The sequence below is a fragment of the Urocampus carinirostris genome, chromosome 19 (assembly GCF_059441175.1).
Source record: "Urocampus carinirostris isolate Australia breed hairy pipefish chromosome 19, RoL_Ucar_1.0, whole genome shotgun sequence".
Classification (NCBI taxonomy): Eukaryota; Metazoa; Chordata; class Actinopteri; order Syngnathiformes; family Syngnathidae; genus Urocampus; species Urocampus carinirostris.
In genome coordinates, this window is record NC_142367.1 from 3,908,504 (window position 1) to 3,923,760 (window position 15,257).

The 15,257-nt window shown below is 37.8% G+C and overlaps 1 protein-coding gene across 17 annotated transcripts in view; it reads left to right on the top strand.

The window, feature by feature from the left end:
• Window positions 1-5,123, top strand: part of tcf7l2 (transcription factor 7 like 2) — a 163,662-nt gene extending 158,539 nt beyond the window's left edge. For 9 of the 17 annotated variants that reach the window (XM_088323944.1, XM_088323945.1, XM_088323952.1 and 6 more), the window contains one exon: window positions 1,644-5,123. In XM_088323944.1, coding sequence (XP_088180070.1) covers window positions 1,644-2,025 — 382 coding nt within the window. In that variant the 3' untranslated portion in view covers window positions 2,026-5,123. The remainder of the gene's footprint in view (window positions 1-1,643) is intronic. The other 8 variants (XM_088323953.1, XM_088323958.1, XM_088323951.1 and 5 more) reach the window with 2 other exon arrangements.
• Window positions 5,124-15,257: the final 10,134 nt, after the last annotated feature.

Here is a 15,257-nt window from a genome sequence, read left to right on the forward strand (position 1 = left end):
TTTTTCCATCCAAACAAAAATGGTCAGAATATAACAATAATATATGTAATAGTAAAAAGATATTAATAATTAAAACACATTTTGGGGGTGCCATTGTGTGTTTACAACAAAAATCCTTCAATAATACTATACATAGCTATAATTATTTAGTATATTATTAGTACTTCAATACTCCAACTCAATACAACAATTTATTCATATCTGTACATTCAAGGAAACTGTGCGGGTCAGATATATCGACATTTCGTTCTGTAGACACGTGTACAAGAATGACAATAAAGTATATCTGAATCTGAATCTAATACTACAAAAATACTAGAAAATTACACATATCAATTAGTGCTTCAAACAGGTACCACATATATGGTTTTGCTTTGATTCGGAAAAAATAAAAAATACTTAACCTAATACTTCTAAAATACCATTACAGTAATACTGTAATACAATAATACTACTCCAAAAATATTCCAATTGAAATACTACAAAAACAACCACAGCAAAATTACAAGAATACTACTATGGAAATGATATAGAAATTCACCAAAAATACTACTTGAGACATTTTAAAAACTACCCCCACAAAAATATGACAAATACTGCTACACAATACTAAAATACAAAAATACTACTACAGACATATTACAAAAATATTATGAAATAAATAAAACAAAAATACAACTACAGTAATACTACAAAGAATATTACAGATAAACGACAGATAACTCTACTCTGGATATGATACAAAAATACTGATATGAAAATACTGCAAAAATACTACCGTAGTACTACAAAACTCAATATCAATTTAGTGCTTAAAACTGGCACCTAATACATTATTTTTCTTTAATTGTAAATGTCTACACACAACTTTGATTAAACTAATCTAGTTAAATACATTTAAAATAAATATAACATGCATATATCTGTATTTGTATTTATTTATAATTATAGGTCTCAGGACCGGCCCCTTTGCCACATTTATTTAACTCAATGTGGCCCCCGACTATAGTTGCCCACCTCTGTCATAGAACATAAATCTTAGTAGATATAGTTCTACAACTAAATTAACTTGATTAATTTGTAAATGTTAACTGTAATTTTGCGTTTCTGATCTTATTTACCTTATTTCTGGCCTATAAAGCGCACCAGAATATAGTGAACACTTGAATTTCTGGGGAATTTGGCGATTTAGAGTGCACTGTATAAGGTACATTATGTTAATTTATAGATGTTACCAATTTGACATGCCATACATTTTTTCTCCCTAATGGGCTTGGCATCTGGTATTGATACTTAGAAAGATGCTCATTTATATGATACTGCAGGTATTTTTGCTATTATTTAAATCAATAACTTTTTTTTTAATGAATGTTTTTTTTCCCACTGAGAGGCTTTAAATAATACACAATGTCCTTTTACTAACTTGAAAGAATCCAGAGAGCGAGCATTACTTAATCTTTGTGTCTACTCCTCATCTCAACTATGCTCATTTCCCGCCTGCTTGGTGTCCTTTTTCCTCTTGTGGGGAGGGGGTTTGGGGGCTTTGGCATTCCCTGATCTTGCATGGCAACCCGACATATCGCGGGGCATTCGGTTATCAAAACCCAAAATCTGAAAAACTTGTCTCGCCTTTTCCTATCCAGGAGGAAAAAAAAGTGCATTCGCTACATCCAAGGTGAAGGCAGCTGCGCCAGTCCTCCCTCCTCGGACGCAAGTTTTCCCGACTCCCCCCCGTCCTCGCCTTCCTCCGTGGTCCCGTCCCCCTCCCCACAAGAGTCCAGACCTCAGACTGAACAAATGCAACCTCTTTCTCTGACTATGAAACCCGCCCACCAGCCGCTCCTCGCTCACCCGCACCTCCAAAACGTGACTGGCGAGAAGTCTTCGTCCCCGGAACCTTCAGACGCCCCCCCTTCCCGGTTACCGGGCCCCTCGGTCGTGGCCCCTGTGGCACGGCCTTCGCCACTGCTGTGTCATTCCCACTCGCTGCAGCCGCTATCGCTTGTGACCAAGTCTATAGAGTAGCGGTCGGACCCTCTTCTTGTTTAGTTTTTGTTTTATTGTCTTCTTCATTGGTCAATATTTGACCCGCCAAGGAACTTCCTCAATACTTAACACTAGGAGCTGGATCAAAAGCTCGAAAAAAAATTGCATTTTCTATTGTTTCGAAATTTGTTACGGTTGGGCAAATTTCTGAGTCGCGGGCCGCTTTGAGTTAAGACATTTGACATTGATTGATTGATTTTATCTAATTGTATTCCTCAAACTGATACTTTAGCAAATGATTAGGAAAAGGACATTCTTTTTTTTTTTTTTTACTTAATATGAATTAATGATTCACTACTAGGGCTACACGATTTTGGAGAAAATAACCTTATTGCAATTTTTCAGACCACTATTGCAATTTTGATGCAAATTTTAGTTTTAATGGAAAAAAAATTATTTCTTTACGCTAGTTTTGTTGTTTGTGAGTACGTAACCCTCCTGTTGTCTTCAGGTCAAAATCATCCACAACTGTGTTGTTAAATACCCTGAAAAATCCCCTTTGATTTTTATTTTTTCTAGATTGGTACCAACATTAGAACGATGAAATATTGTTTTTATTCATATTACCATGTAAATTTTTTTCCCAAAAAAGTACAAAAACGGTCCTTGAAATGAAGACAACATGAGGGTTAATCACAGTGACATGCTATAACCTCAAGAAAACGGCGCCCTTTCCTAGGGAGCTTTGTTATGGTTGCCGTCTGCTCACACAAGGCTCAAACCGTAGTGTTGTCGTCACACAAATGCACTATGTCACATCGAAATTTAGATTAGATTTCTGTACTCGTGCAGACTTAATAACTGCACATTTAATTCTTATATTTCAGTTTCATTTGTATACAAATAGATAAATTTCATCAAATTGAAACACTCAGAATTGATGAACTCTTTTCGACACTGATTGGCGCACTGGCCTGTAAGGGGGATGTGATAAAACTTTAGTAAGCGATACTGTATTTATTCGTGTATAACTGATGCACATTTTATACTCATACGGTATATATTGCGTTGGATCACCGAACGTGGTTAGCCATAATTCAAGATGCAGCTAACTCAACGGGTACCACTTGGCAGTTATAGCTGAATCGGGTGCAAGTAAGCAGTAAACGGTATTTATTAGGGAAATGATTGATCAGTCAAAATAGGTGGCTGACCAAATTTGCAAATCGTAGATGCAACTGGAATCGAACCCATGTTGCGGCGGTGATTGTGCGATAACTTAAGCACTAGTGATACGGATGAAATGCGTAAAAGGAATTTAATTTTATCTCTTGATTGCGCTATTTTTAGACGAATGTTCATTTTGTTGTGCATTTCACAATGACAATACATTTCTCTCCTTCAACGCTTAGAATAGAAAATAATTCAATGCCATTGTGGGGGTGGCAGTAGCTCAGGAGGTAGAGCGCTCGTCTTGGGATCAAGGGATCCCAGTTCGAATCCCGGCTCTTCCGTGTTACATGTCGAAGTGTCCTTGGGTAAGACACTGAACCCCTAATACCCCCAATAAGCAGGCTAGCGTCTTACATGGCTGCAGTACAAGGCCGTATTGGGAAATGTGGCGCACATTGTAAAGCGCTTTGGGAAGTCTTTGACTTGAAAAGCGTTATATAAATGCAGATTATTTCATTTCATAATGAGACAAAAACTTCTGCCATTTCATCTACAGGACCAGTAGTTGAAAATTGATGCTCTTACCACCCGTGTTCGATTCCTCAATGATTCTTCAACCACATAGTTTGAGCGAAGAAAAAGTGAAGCAAAATTTTATATCAATTTTTAATCCAAAATTAGTGGTGCCCGCTATACACGAATAAATATGGTAATTTCATCAAACTGGTTTTGAAAACCTCCGAATTGATGGAAAGTAATATATTATGCCCCTTTTTTAAGCACTAAATTTGATAACATGCATCAAAAAACCCAAAATGCACGGGTTTTTTTGCATGACAACCAATAAAATACAAAACTGCAAATACAGAAAATGCACTATTTAAAAAAAAAAATCAAAAATGCATTTACATTCAAATGTACACAATGCTGTACATCATTTCTCATGAAAATATTTTATTAATTTTATTCTATGGATGATGAGCACACCGGAGAAAAATTAGTAATACTTAAATGTTCAGCGGGACAGTTTAAAAAAGGTCGACTATGTGGCCCGCGGGCTGTAGTTTGCCAACCCCTGTTTTAGGGTTTTTTAATTTGATTTTTCTTTTGTTTAAGTGCCAAAGGTTGAATGGGGCTAACTAGCCTCTGTGTGTTTGCTGATGTGTTCGGCAAATTTCGAACTTGGGTTTAGTTTAGAATAACTAGATTTTTTGGGGGGGAAGATATTCGCTATTTTTCAATGTTCGTTAAAAAAATTGTTAAATTTGCTAATTTTAAAGTAAGGAGGCTTTTTTTCACTCTTTGATTGAAGACGCCCTTATAAAGCAAACAATGTTTTCTGAAATTTCTGCGGAATGCTATGATTATGACTCAACTGTTCAGCCAAATAACTTTTCTGAATGAAACAATTTCATTTTTTATAAATTTATCCAGTAATAATTTAAATTGGAAGATACAGTTTTCCATCACTTTGATTTTTTTTTTTCAACCCAATGCAGCCCGCGATTCAGTTTACCCCCTGTTCTACAGAGTATCTTTCGCACTCATTTGGAATGAAGATCAAATTTTAGTAATTCCACCGACACTGAGGAAGTTAACACTTGATTAGTTCCCTCCTCAAATTCTGGGTCTGTTTTTATCATTAATAAAACCCCACAAAATAAGAGTCTAGAAGGATAATTAGGTTGTAAATTTAATTTTGTTTTGAAACCATCTTCAACAAGCAAGGAGGGTCCTGTCACCCTTTCAACTTTCTTAGCTGACTGACAATTGACCAACGTTACTTGTTCCCCCATTTTATTTGGAAATTTCAAACGACAGCAGCAGACAAGCTAGTGTTGGTTCTTCCTCTTTATTTGTATTAAATACGAGCTTGCGAACCAATCGCCAACAATTGTTTTCATTGTGATGTTCTTGTTCAAATGTACAGAATCAAACAAAATGGGGGGTGTCTTGGGTGGGGCGGGGGCTTCGGTTTGGGTGGGGTTAATTATGCATTCTTTCACTGTTTCTTGTTTGTTTACCTATTGGGGAGGGTAATGGGTGGGCTGTTTTAAAGGATTGTCGGATTGAAAATGTCACCAAGCTAGGACCAGTAGTATTTATTGCTTTAGAGATTTTTGCTCGTTGTATCTTGTACGTGTCTCTTTTTTTGACCTTTTGTTTCCTTTTCTTAAAAAAATCAACCTGTTGTACAAATATGTTTTATTAAGGTAACCAACTCATATATATATATATATATATATATATATATATATATATATGAACGATCCATTTTTACAATGAAGTTTTAAAGGCATATTTCGTGTCCCCCTAGTATGCACATACAGTAAGTCACAAAAGTACACCCTTCACATTTCTTCAAAGATTTTATTGTGTTTAATTATAAAACACTGAGGAAACTTCTCTTTGAAACAATGAAACAGTATGTGTAAAGCTCATATAGCAGTGTCAATTTATTTTTTTTCCTCTTTAAAAACTCAAAATATAGCCGTTAATAGCTAAACCCCTGGTAACTAAAGTTAGTACACCCTAAAGTGAAACTTCCTGAAGTGTCAATAGTCATAATATGAAGACATGCTTGGGCAGTCCATCACCTTTACCCATAGCCCCTTTAGAAAAGCCTTGGTCATCTTACAAGTGTATTTGGAGTTATTGTCAGGGTGGAACATTGAACTCCGACCCAGTTTCTGGAGGGAGTAGATCATTATCTGCTTTAGTATTTCACAGGACATGCATGAGTTTGTATTTCCCTTAATGAAATGCAACTCGCCAATTCCAGTTGCACTCATGCAGCCCCAAACTATGACACTCCAATGCTTTCCACCATGCTTGACTTAAGGCACCACACAAACATGTTTGTACTTCTTAAGTGGTTGCTGCCACTCAGGCTTCACACCATCTGAGCCAAACAAATTAATCTGTGTCTCATCGACAAGAGCATATTTTTCCAGTAAGCCATGGCCTTTGTTGACATATCCTCAGCAAAAGGTTGGGGTTTCTTGTGGAAAGCAGAAGAGGCTTCTTTCAGGGGCGACAGCCATACAGACCAATTTGATGTGTGTGGCATACGGTCTGAGTACTTTGTCTGACTCCCATCTCTTTAAATCTCTGTAGCATTGCTGACAGCACTTCTGTGCCTATCTTTCTCAGATAGTATTTGGATGTGACACTGCACGTTCACTCAGCTTTTTTGGACGTTCAACACAAGCTCTGTTGTAAGTGCATCCTGATGTTTTTAAAAAGGCTGGGGGATCTTGGCCAGTGTACTGCAGCTCAACTTCAAGTCAAGTCATGTTTATTTGTACACTTGACATCTTGTAGCCTTGGCCAGCCTTATGTAGTGCCGCAACTCTTTTTTTTAGGTCCCTAGAGAGTTCCTTGCCATGGTCTGCCATCTTTGAATTTGAGTGACCACTATGACAAAGTGTGAGAGCTGCACTCAAACCTGCTCACTGTTCACACCCGAGACCTGAAGAGTAACATGGTTCACATGGTATTTTGGAGGGAAAATGACAAGCATTGCTTTGTTTGGACATTTAGGGGTGTACTCATTTTGTTGCCATGGGTTTATCTATTGATGACTATATTTTGAGGTTTTTTTGACAGGAAAAATTAATTTACACTGCCGTATAAATTTTACAGACTTCTTTTCATTGTGTCAAAGTGATGTTTCTTCAGTTTTGTCGTATTAAATATTGTAATGCAATCACTGCAGAAATGTGACGAGCGCACTCATATTTTTGACATACTGTAACGTGTCAAAAAGCCATTTTACGGAAACGCAGTTCGTCTAAAGCCCTTCACTTCTTTGTCTTCATTGTAGACTGTTGTACAGATTATCCCGCGCCAATTTTTTTTATAATTTTACATTGAAACACCCCCAAACTGCAAGGATTTATTTTCCATTCAGTTCAACGCCATCCTTTTGCTGTGACGTTACATAGATTGCTATGTATGTAGTATATAAATGTTGCTATAACAAATGTGTTTGGTAGCAAATATTAAAAATTTCAACTGAATAATAAAAAATAAAAAAAACAATGGGCATCTGTATAAAACACTGGCCAAATTCTGTATATTAGGAAGTTCATAAATAACTTTTAAATACAAAAAAACACAAAAACTGCCACTTTTATGAACACTACTATACAGGTAGGTAGGAAAAAATAGGCATGTTGATGTTGCAAGAGGCTGTAAAATATTAACGAGAAAAAAAAACGCTACGAGAGAAATCATCCACTCGGTGCCATTGTAGTTGACATAACGCGACTGTAATCTGTCCATTTCTTCTCTGGTTTATAAAATTGCTAATGATAAATAGTTTGAATGTTTCCTTAACGGCTGTGATGTTCCTGTTCTCTTTTATGCTCTTTTGTTTTTCTCCGTTTGTTTTTTTTTCTTTGTTGGTTTCTTTACTGTTCTTTTAAAATGGTTACCTGAAACCATGTTTTTGTAATGAATAAATGTTAATGCTGTACAGTCTCTGTAGCATGCAGTTCTGTATTAATAAAAGCAACTTAGTATGTGCACGCCCGTGTTTGTCTTTCACTCAATATTGGATTTAGTGCAGTGGTTTTAAAAATTTTTTACTTTCCTAGAATAATTGCACCGCCACTACACTAGAGGGAAGTGGCGTTCTCAGTGGCTGATTGTTTTGTTTATATTTAGCCTTCACGCAGTGCATTAATCACAAAGTAGAAGAATTGAGTATTTGTATGTACAGTGAAGAAATTAAGTATTTGAACACCCTGCTATTTTGCTATTTCTCCCACTGAGAAATCATGGAGGGGTCTGAAATTTTCATCGTAGGTGCATGTCAGCGTTTTGTTGAAAGCTTTTAGATCAACTGGAAATTAAAAACGTTTTTATGCGTAGGTTTGTCAAGCTGGTTTACAAACGTAGTACAACTTAGACTGCAATGCCATTTATGCACAGGCATAATCAGAATGTAGAACTCAATACACCATGAAAATCGCAAAGTCGCTTAACCGCTAAATGTAAACCACATTACAGTGAGGGATTACTGTATTTCCCCGAAAAAGAAAAATGATTAAAGAATTTTGTGTCATTCGAGGTTTAAAAAATAAATGAAATAAAAATATGCGGAAAAAAAATACTCTAAAATAGAATTTCCAAATGCTTAAAAGGACAGTGTATACACCACTAGATGTTACCGTATATCCAATCAAAAACTAGTGCTACAAAGCACAAGGAAGAATACAAACTTGGGGGACTCAAAGTCACTTAACATCACCATTATTGTATTTTTTTGCCCAGCCTTTCTCAACGTTTTTTTGCTTTTGGTAGCAACAAGATAGCCAACAATTGTTAGCTCCCTCTGTGTGACGCTCATAAAATTTACACAAATTTCTTACGAGTATTTAAATAAATGCACGTTCTATATATATATATATATATATATATATATATATACACACAGTGGAACCTCGGTTTTCGAACGCCTCTCAGTTCGGACAAATCGGTGTTCGACCAAAAATTTCGAGAAATTCTTGCTTCGCTGTTCGGTCCAAAAATCGGAGTTTGAACACCGGTACGCTAGGGTGCGATGCTGAGCGGCGTACGGGTGTTTTAGCCCCTAATTATGCCTCCGAAGAAGGTCGGTGCACGCAGGACAGGTGAAAAAAACAAAAAAAGTTGTTCGTCCAACTATTGCCTTTAAGAAAGACATAATAGCTAAATATGAAAGAGGTGTACGAATTTCCGATCTTGCTAGTGAATACAGCATGGCTAAATCTACTATCAGTACGATAGTAAAGAATAAGGAGGCTGTGAAATCGAGTGATAGGGCTAAGGAAGTTAGCGCTATAAGTAAGCAACTGCCGCAAGTTTTGGAAGAGGTTGAAAAACTTTTGATGATTTTTCTCTCCCCACCGTCCACCACAAAGGTAAGAAATCCTATTCATAATCTTTTTTTTTTATTTTTACACGTTCATGTTAGCGTAATCTTTCGTACGGAAGATTACGCTAACGCGAACGTACGATTAGCCTGGGTTAGCTTCATGTTTACGTTCTTGCTAAAAATTCAGGGTTTTGGAACGGATTTAAATGATTTTACATTACTTTTAATGGGACAAACGATTTTCCGTGATCGACCAAATCGGTTTTCGAACAGGGTTCTGGAACGGATTACGGTCAAGAACCGAGGTTCTATCCACTGTATATATATATATATATATATATATATATATATATATATATATATAAATAAATATATATACCGTATTTTCCGCACTATAAGGCGCACCTAAAAGTCTTATTTTTTTTCAAAAGCTGACCATGCGCCTTATAACACAGTGCGCCTTATATATGGCTCAATATTAAATTCGCAAGGTCTCGCAACTACGAGAAACAGCCGCCGACTCCATTTTTCGCGCTGTGCATACTGGGAAATATTAAACGATTGGTAGTTGCCGGGGCTCGTGTTGTATTTGTTTACTAAGTGGCAAAATGGCTACCCCATTAAACTGCTTAATTCATATTCAACAAATACAGTATTTGTCTGAATCCAGGGTTATGACTGGTGAAGATGTAAAGCACAATTTACCTTAAACAAACGCAGAATTATTCAGAATGTCACGTTTGAGAGAGAGAGAGAGCGAGAGAGAGAGAGAGAGCGAGATTCTCTTTCATACGTGCATTTGTATAAGAAAATGGCTCCTGTTAAGAGACACGCGTACAACGCCGAGTTTAAACTCAAAGCGATCAGTCACGCAGCACAACACGGCAATAGAGCGGCAGCGAGAGAGTTAAACTTAAATGAATCGATGGTACGGAAGTGGAGAAAGGATGAAGATAAGCTCCGCCAAGTAAGGAAAACTCAACAAAGTTTCCGTGGCAATAAAGCAAGATGGCCAGAGTTAGAGGAGACACTTGAACAGTGGGTTGTTCAACAAAGAGCGGCAAGCAGAAGTGTCAGTACGATAACTATACGTATGAAGGCAACAGCGCTGGCACAAAAACACCGGACGTGTTGGATGGCCCATTCACTGAGATATGGTCAATTCGAACACAGCAGAAGAAGAATTCGAGGGATTCGTCGATGAGGAGCTTATAGAGTGATCTTTGTTTTTCTTTTGTGTGTTTACGTTTTACATTTTACAGTTATTATGTTATTGCTTTGCACTCGTTGTTTTTGCACATTACGAGTGTCACTTTATTGCGATTGCACTAACGTTTCATTTAAAATAACAGTATCAGACGTTTTTTTCTTTGCGTGTTGACTAAATGGACAAAAAATAAAATGATATGTCGATGTTGTTCAAAGATGTGTCACGAAAATGCTTTACCTCAGAGAAAATAATAAAACGGCTGTTTATTTATTTTGGGAGTGAATGGAGTTGTGGAAAGCTTGTTTGTTAATAAAGTTTGACCTTTTTGAATATTTTGTTGACATTCCCTTGAGCGTGGCAACATCTAGAGGTTGCATGAAGTAACTACATTCTCTACTGTAGTCAAGTTGTCACATTTATTTACCGTAAATAGCCCTTAATCCCAAAAATGTCTCGAAGGACTGCACAGGATTACAATTACAAAATTGCACAATTACCTGATCTTAAACCAGCATGCACTTATAGCGCCTTATAATGGGGTGCGTCTTATGTATGGCATAAGTTTTAAAATAAATCATTCATTGAAGGTGCGCCTTATAACATGGTGCGCCATATAGTGCGGAAAATACGGTATACCAAATATACTAAATATATATACTTATATAAAAACTGTAGCTACATATGCACAGGACTCGTCAAAAGTTTGAACCCTCATATTTCATTTGCAAAAAGTATGTTTCTAGCTCTTAACATTTTTATTTAATCAACAGTTGAACGTTGCGAAGTTTCTTGAAAATACTTGTTTCCAAGAAAACTTCTGAGAAAAATGGCTTTTTCTGAAATGATGCATTTCAAGAAGAGCTTTCACTTAGGTGGATTTTTTCGCATTTGTGATACCTCCAATATCTAAGCAATGTTTTCCCTAAAACACGAACACTTTGCTTGCAAAATTACATTTTTTGGCAAGAATTCTGACTTGCGCTGTATTTTCATCCTTTAAAAGAAACTATTTTATTTTCATTTTTGTTTTTGGGAAATCACACTAGTTGGCTTCATCCAGACTAAGAAGTGGTGACAACTCAGAGAAAGGCTTGCCTGATGGCAATGAAACTGCTAGCAAGGGAAAAAGTAAATCTTGTTATACAAAAAGTGTTTAAACATCTGGAGATTCGGGGAGAAAAAGTGTCACTAATATATAGGACGGCAGTGGATTGTGACAGCTGGCGGAAGCATTGGCCTTCGCCATTGTTGTCGCCAGATCAAAAGCGGCATTTCTTCACTGGGCAACACAAAGGTGTCCGTTGTACCGTCTGTGAAATTGAACCGCTCCCGTGTTTACGTGTCGGAAGAGCCGGTTCAAGGGCAAGGCCTGCGCTGAGGCGTCAAGTGTGAATACTGTCGATATTGCATTCACCAGGAACAAAGCACACCCCCAAACTAACCCGCAGCGGTGATGCACGGGATTGGAGGACATGGTATAGAAAACTAGATTTTCAGAACTCCAAGAGCAAAGCAGAAACTCTGTTTCAGAAAACATAAATGAAAACTTGAGCGTGATGTTTTGATTTACTCACCTAGATTTGATTGAGTTTGTTTGAAGGTCAAACATGTATATTGCTCATTTATTGACCAAATACAGTTCAAAACTGCAAACAGAATAGCATCTCTCTGTGTGATTGTGTTGATAACATGGGCTTCACACAGTGCTTCTCAATTATTTTCCGTCACCCCACCCCTCGGAAGAAAAAAATCCTCTTGTGGCCCCCCTAAGATTGATTATTTTTTCAATCGATTACATAATATTGGTGGGGACAAAACAAAGACTGCTCAATATTGACTGAAACGAATGTACGCGTTTTGGTACATTTTCGCTGAAAAAAAATCCAACGTCTAATCAGGGTGATTAGGTTGTAATATTTACATGACAGTCTAATTTATTTGGATTTGTGCTGTCCGCTGCCAACATTTTTAAGATAGCAAGCATGCCTATCTTTGCTCATCTCCCCCTAAGGTGGCAGTAAAGTGCTATGAGGGAGACTTTTGTTTGACTCTTTACCCCATATCTCTTTGCCAGGCTCCATATCCATGTTAAACATTTTAATGGGGTTTCTAGAGGGCCTGCTACACTTTATTTCTACACTTCATACTCAATGCTTATACTCTATGCTTAATGCACTGTGTGAAGGCTAAATGTAATCATTATACTTTGACACTGAGAAAACCACTAGTGTAATCGAGGTACTATTACACTTTCTTTCTGGGAAAGTTAAAAAAAAAATTAAAAAATTCCCGGAAGTCAAACACACGTGCGCCCCCCTTGATGAACCTACATGCCCCTTCATGGCGGCCAGCCCCACTATTTGAGAACCACTGGCTTAACACAACTGATGCCACTGTGATTAAAACCAAAAACAAACACATTTAAAGGTTGTGCCCATAACTACAGCATATTGTGGTTGCTGACGCCATTTTCTGGCTGAAATCATTATTGCAGCTCCTTTTGTTGCGTGGGAAAGTATACAAAAGTTTTAGATGCTCTCAAATAAACTCTTCCTTTTTTATCTTTTTGGGGGTTTGGGTTGGCATTTGGACTGGATTTGAAACAGTCCTTTTCTTTTACCAGGTTAATCCTAGAATAAAAGAAAACCACAAGCACGCAGGTGAAATCACTCTACTCCCCCATCACCCTTACTTCAGTGTCATGCCCTCTGTGGCCGGAACACGGGTAAAAGATAAAAGCAGATAGGCGTGGTGGAAAAAATATTTAAAAAAGGCCCTTTGAACTGAGTTGTGCATCGTTAACTCATACTTAACGGAGAAAATATTGAATTTTCCACTTTCTAATGACACCTAATACTATGTACCACACCTTCAATGCATGATTAAGAACAATGTAAATATGAAAAAAATGGCACCCAAATGGTGGTGTGTCTACACCCGCGGACCAGAGTTGCAGAAATATTGAAACTTTTGAAAGTTTTATACATATAAATATTCTGAATGTTCAGGTTTGAAGTGTGGAAAGATATTCCATCAGTAGCATACAGTAGATCAGTCGGAACAGCAAGGTAAATCAAATTTGATTTTAAATTAGAATCTCTGACACTGAACCTTTAATGCCCCCGATAAGCAGGTAAGTTATCTTGTATGGCTAACTCTCCTATCATGGTGTGAGTGTTTGTTTGAATGGGTAAAGTGTGAAGCAGACATGGGACCAAGTCACACATGTGCAAGTCTCAAGTAAGTCTCAAGTCTTCACCTTCAAGTCCCAAGTAAGTCCCAAGTATTTTTTTCTTGGGCAAGTCAAGTCACAAGTCAAGTCCCGAGTCTTAGATTGCCAAGTCCAAGTCAAGTCACAAGTCATAAAAACAGCGACTCGAGTCGACTCGAGTCCAAGTCACTAAGTCTCAAGTCCCCATGTCTGGTGTGAAGTGCCTTGTAAAGCGCTTTGAAGGTCTCAGTCACTGGTAAAGTGCTACATGAATTTGGTCCATTTGCCATTACTCTAAACAAATGGCAAATATTTTGGTTTGGAGTGGTGAGCACGTCCGCAGCACAGTTTTGAAGTCGGAGTTGGCATGTTCTCCCCGTGCCTGTGTGGGTTTATTCCGGGCACTCCAATTACCTCCCACATTCCAAAAACATGCATTTCAGGTTAAATGTCCAGTCAGAATAGTCCCTGAGGTGTGAATTAGTTTGTAATGGTTGTATGTCTGTGTGCCCTGCGACTAGCTGGCAACCAGCTCAGGGTGTCCCCTGCCCACTGCCTGAAGATAGCTGGAATGGGCTATAGCAACCCCGCGACCCTACTGATGATAAGCAGTGCAGATAATGGATGGATGGATGGGTGGGCAAACAGTTCGTCAGCATTGGGTTCATATATTGGGTCAGGGGGCCTGGCACTGCAGACCTAGCAGATTGTTCTTATTTGCATTTATGGATAGACATGCTGGTATCTATATGAAATTTCTTTACATTTGTCTTTGACTTGGCCATTCTAACACCTTTATAATGTTAGTTTTAAAGCATCCTATTGTAGATTTTGATTTATGTTTAGTTTTGTTGTCCTCTCTGAAGGTGAACCTGCACACCACTCTCAAGTCTCTTCCAGACTCAAACTTATTTTCTGCCAAAATAGCCCTGTCTTTTGCTCCATCCCTCTTCACATCAATTCTAATGACCTTCCCAGTTTCTGCTGAGGAAGAGCAACCCTAAAGCATGATGCTGCCTCCGCCATGTTTGACAGTTGGGATGGTGTTTTCAGAGTGATGTGCAGTGTTACTCTTATGCAAAACATAACGCATTGAATTCAGCCCAAAAACAATTTTGGTCTCATCAGATGAGAGCACATTGTTCCGCATATTTGTGTCTCCTATTTGGCTTCTTGCAAATGCCAAACAGGCCTTTTTATGCTATTCTTTCAAAAAGGGCTTTCTTCTTACCGAACTTAAATATAGGGCAGATTTCTGCAGAGTATGACTCATAGTTATCTGATACAGATTATCCCACCTTAGCTGTGTTTAAAAGGAATGGCCAGGTCTTGGTAGGTTTGCAGTGGTTTTAGACTCTCTTCATTTTGAGATTATTGCTTGCACAGTTCCACAGGACATGTGTAAAGCTCCAGAATTTTACTTGTATCCCATTCCTGTATTGAGCTTGTCCGCAACTTTATCCCGGACCAGCCTCGTGTGTTCTTTGGTCTTCATAATGCTGTGTTTTCCTATGTATGCTTTTACAGACGTCTGAGCCCATAACACAGCAGGTGTATTTAAACTGAGACTTAATGACAAAGAGATGTACTCTGTTTGTCATTGATAGTCATTTAGTTTGAAATTGTATCATTCAGAAGTTATCAAAGAACTTCTGGAGTCTTGGCTAAACTGAGAGAACAGAGGGCCAATATTCATACTTTCGCGAGGCACTGTACTTCACTTGTTCCGTCAAGTTCACTCAGTACACCGTAATTTTCTTGTTTGATAGCCCTTCCCCAAACCACAGGAGAGAAAATTGTCATCATTTTTGATG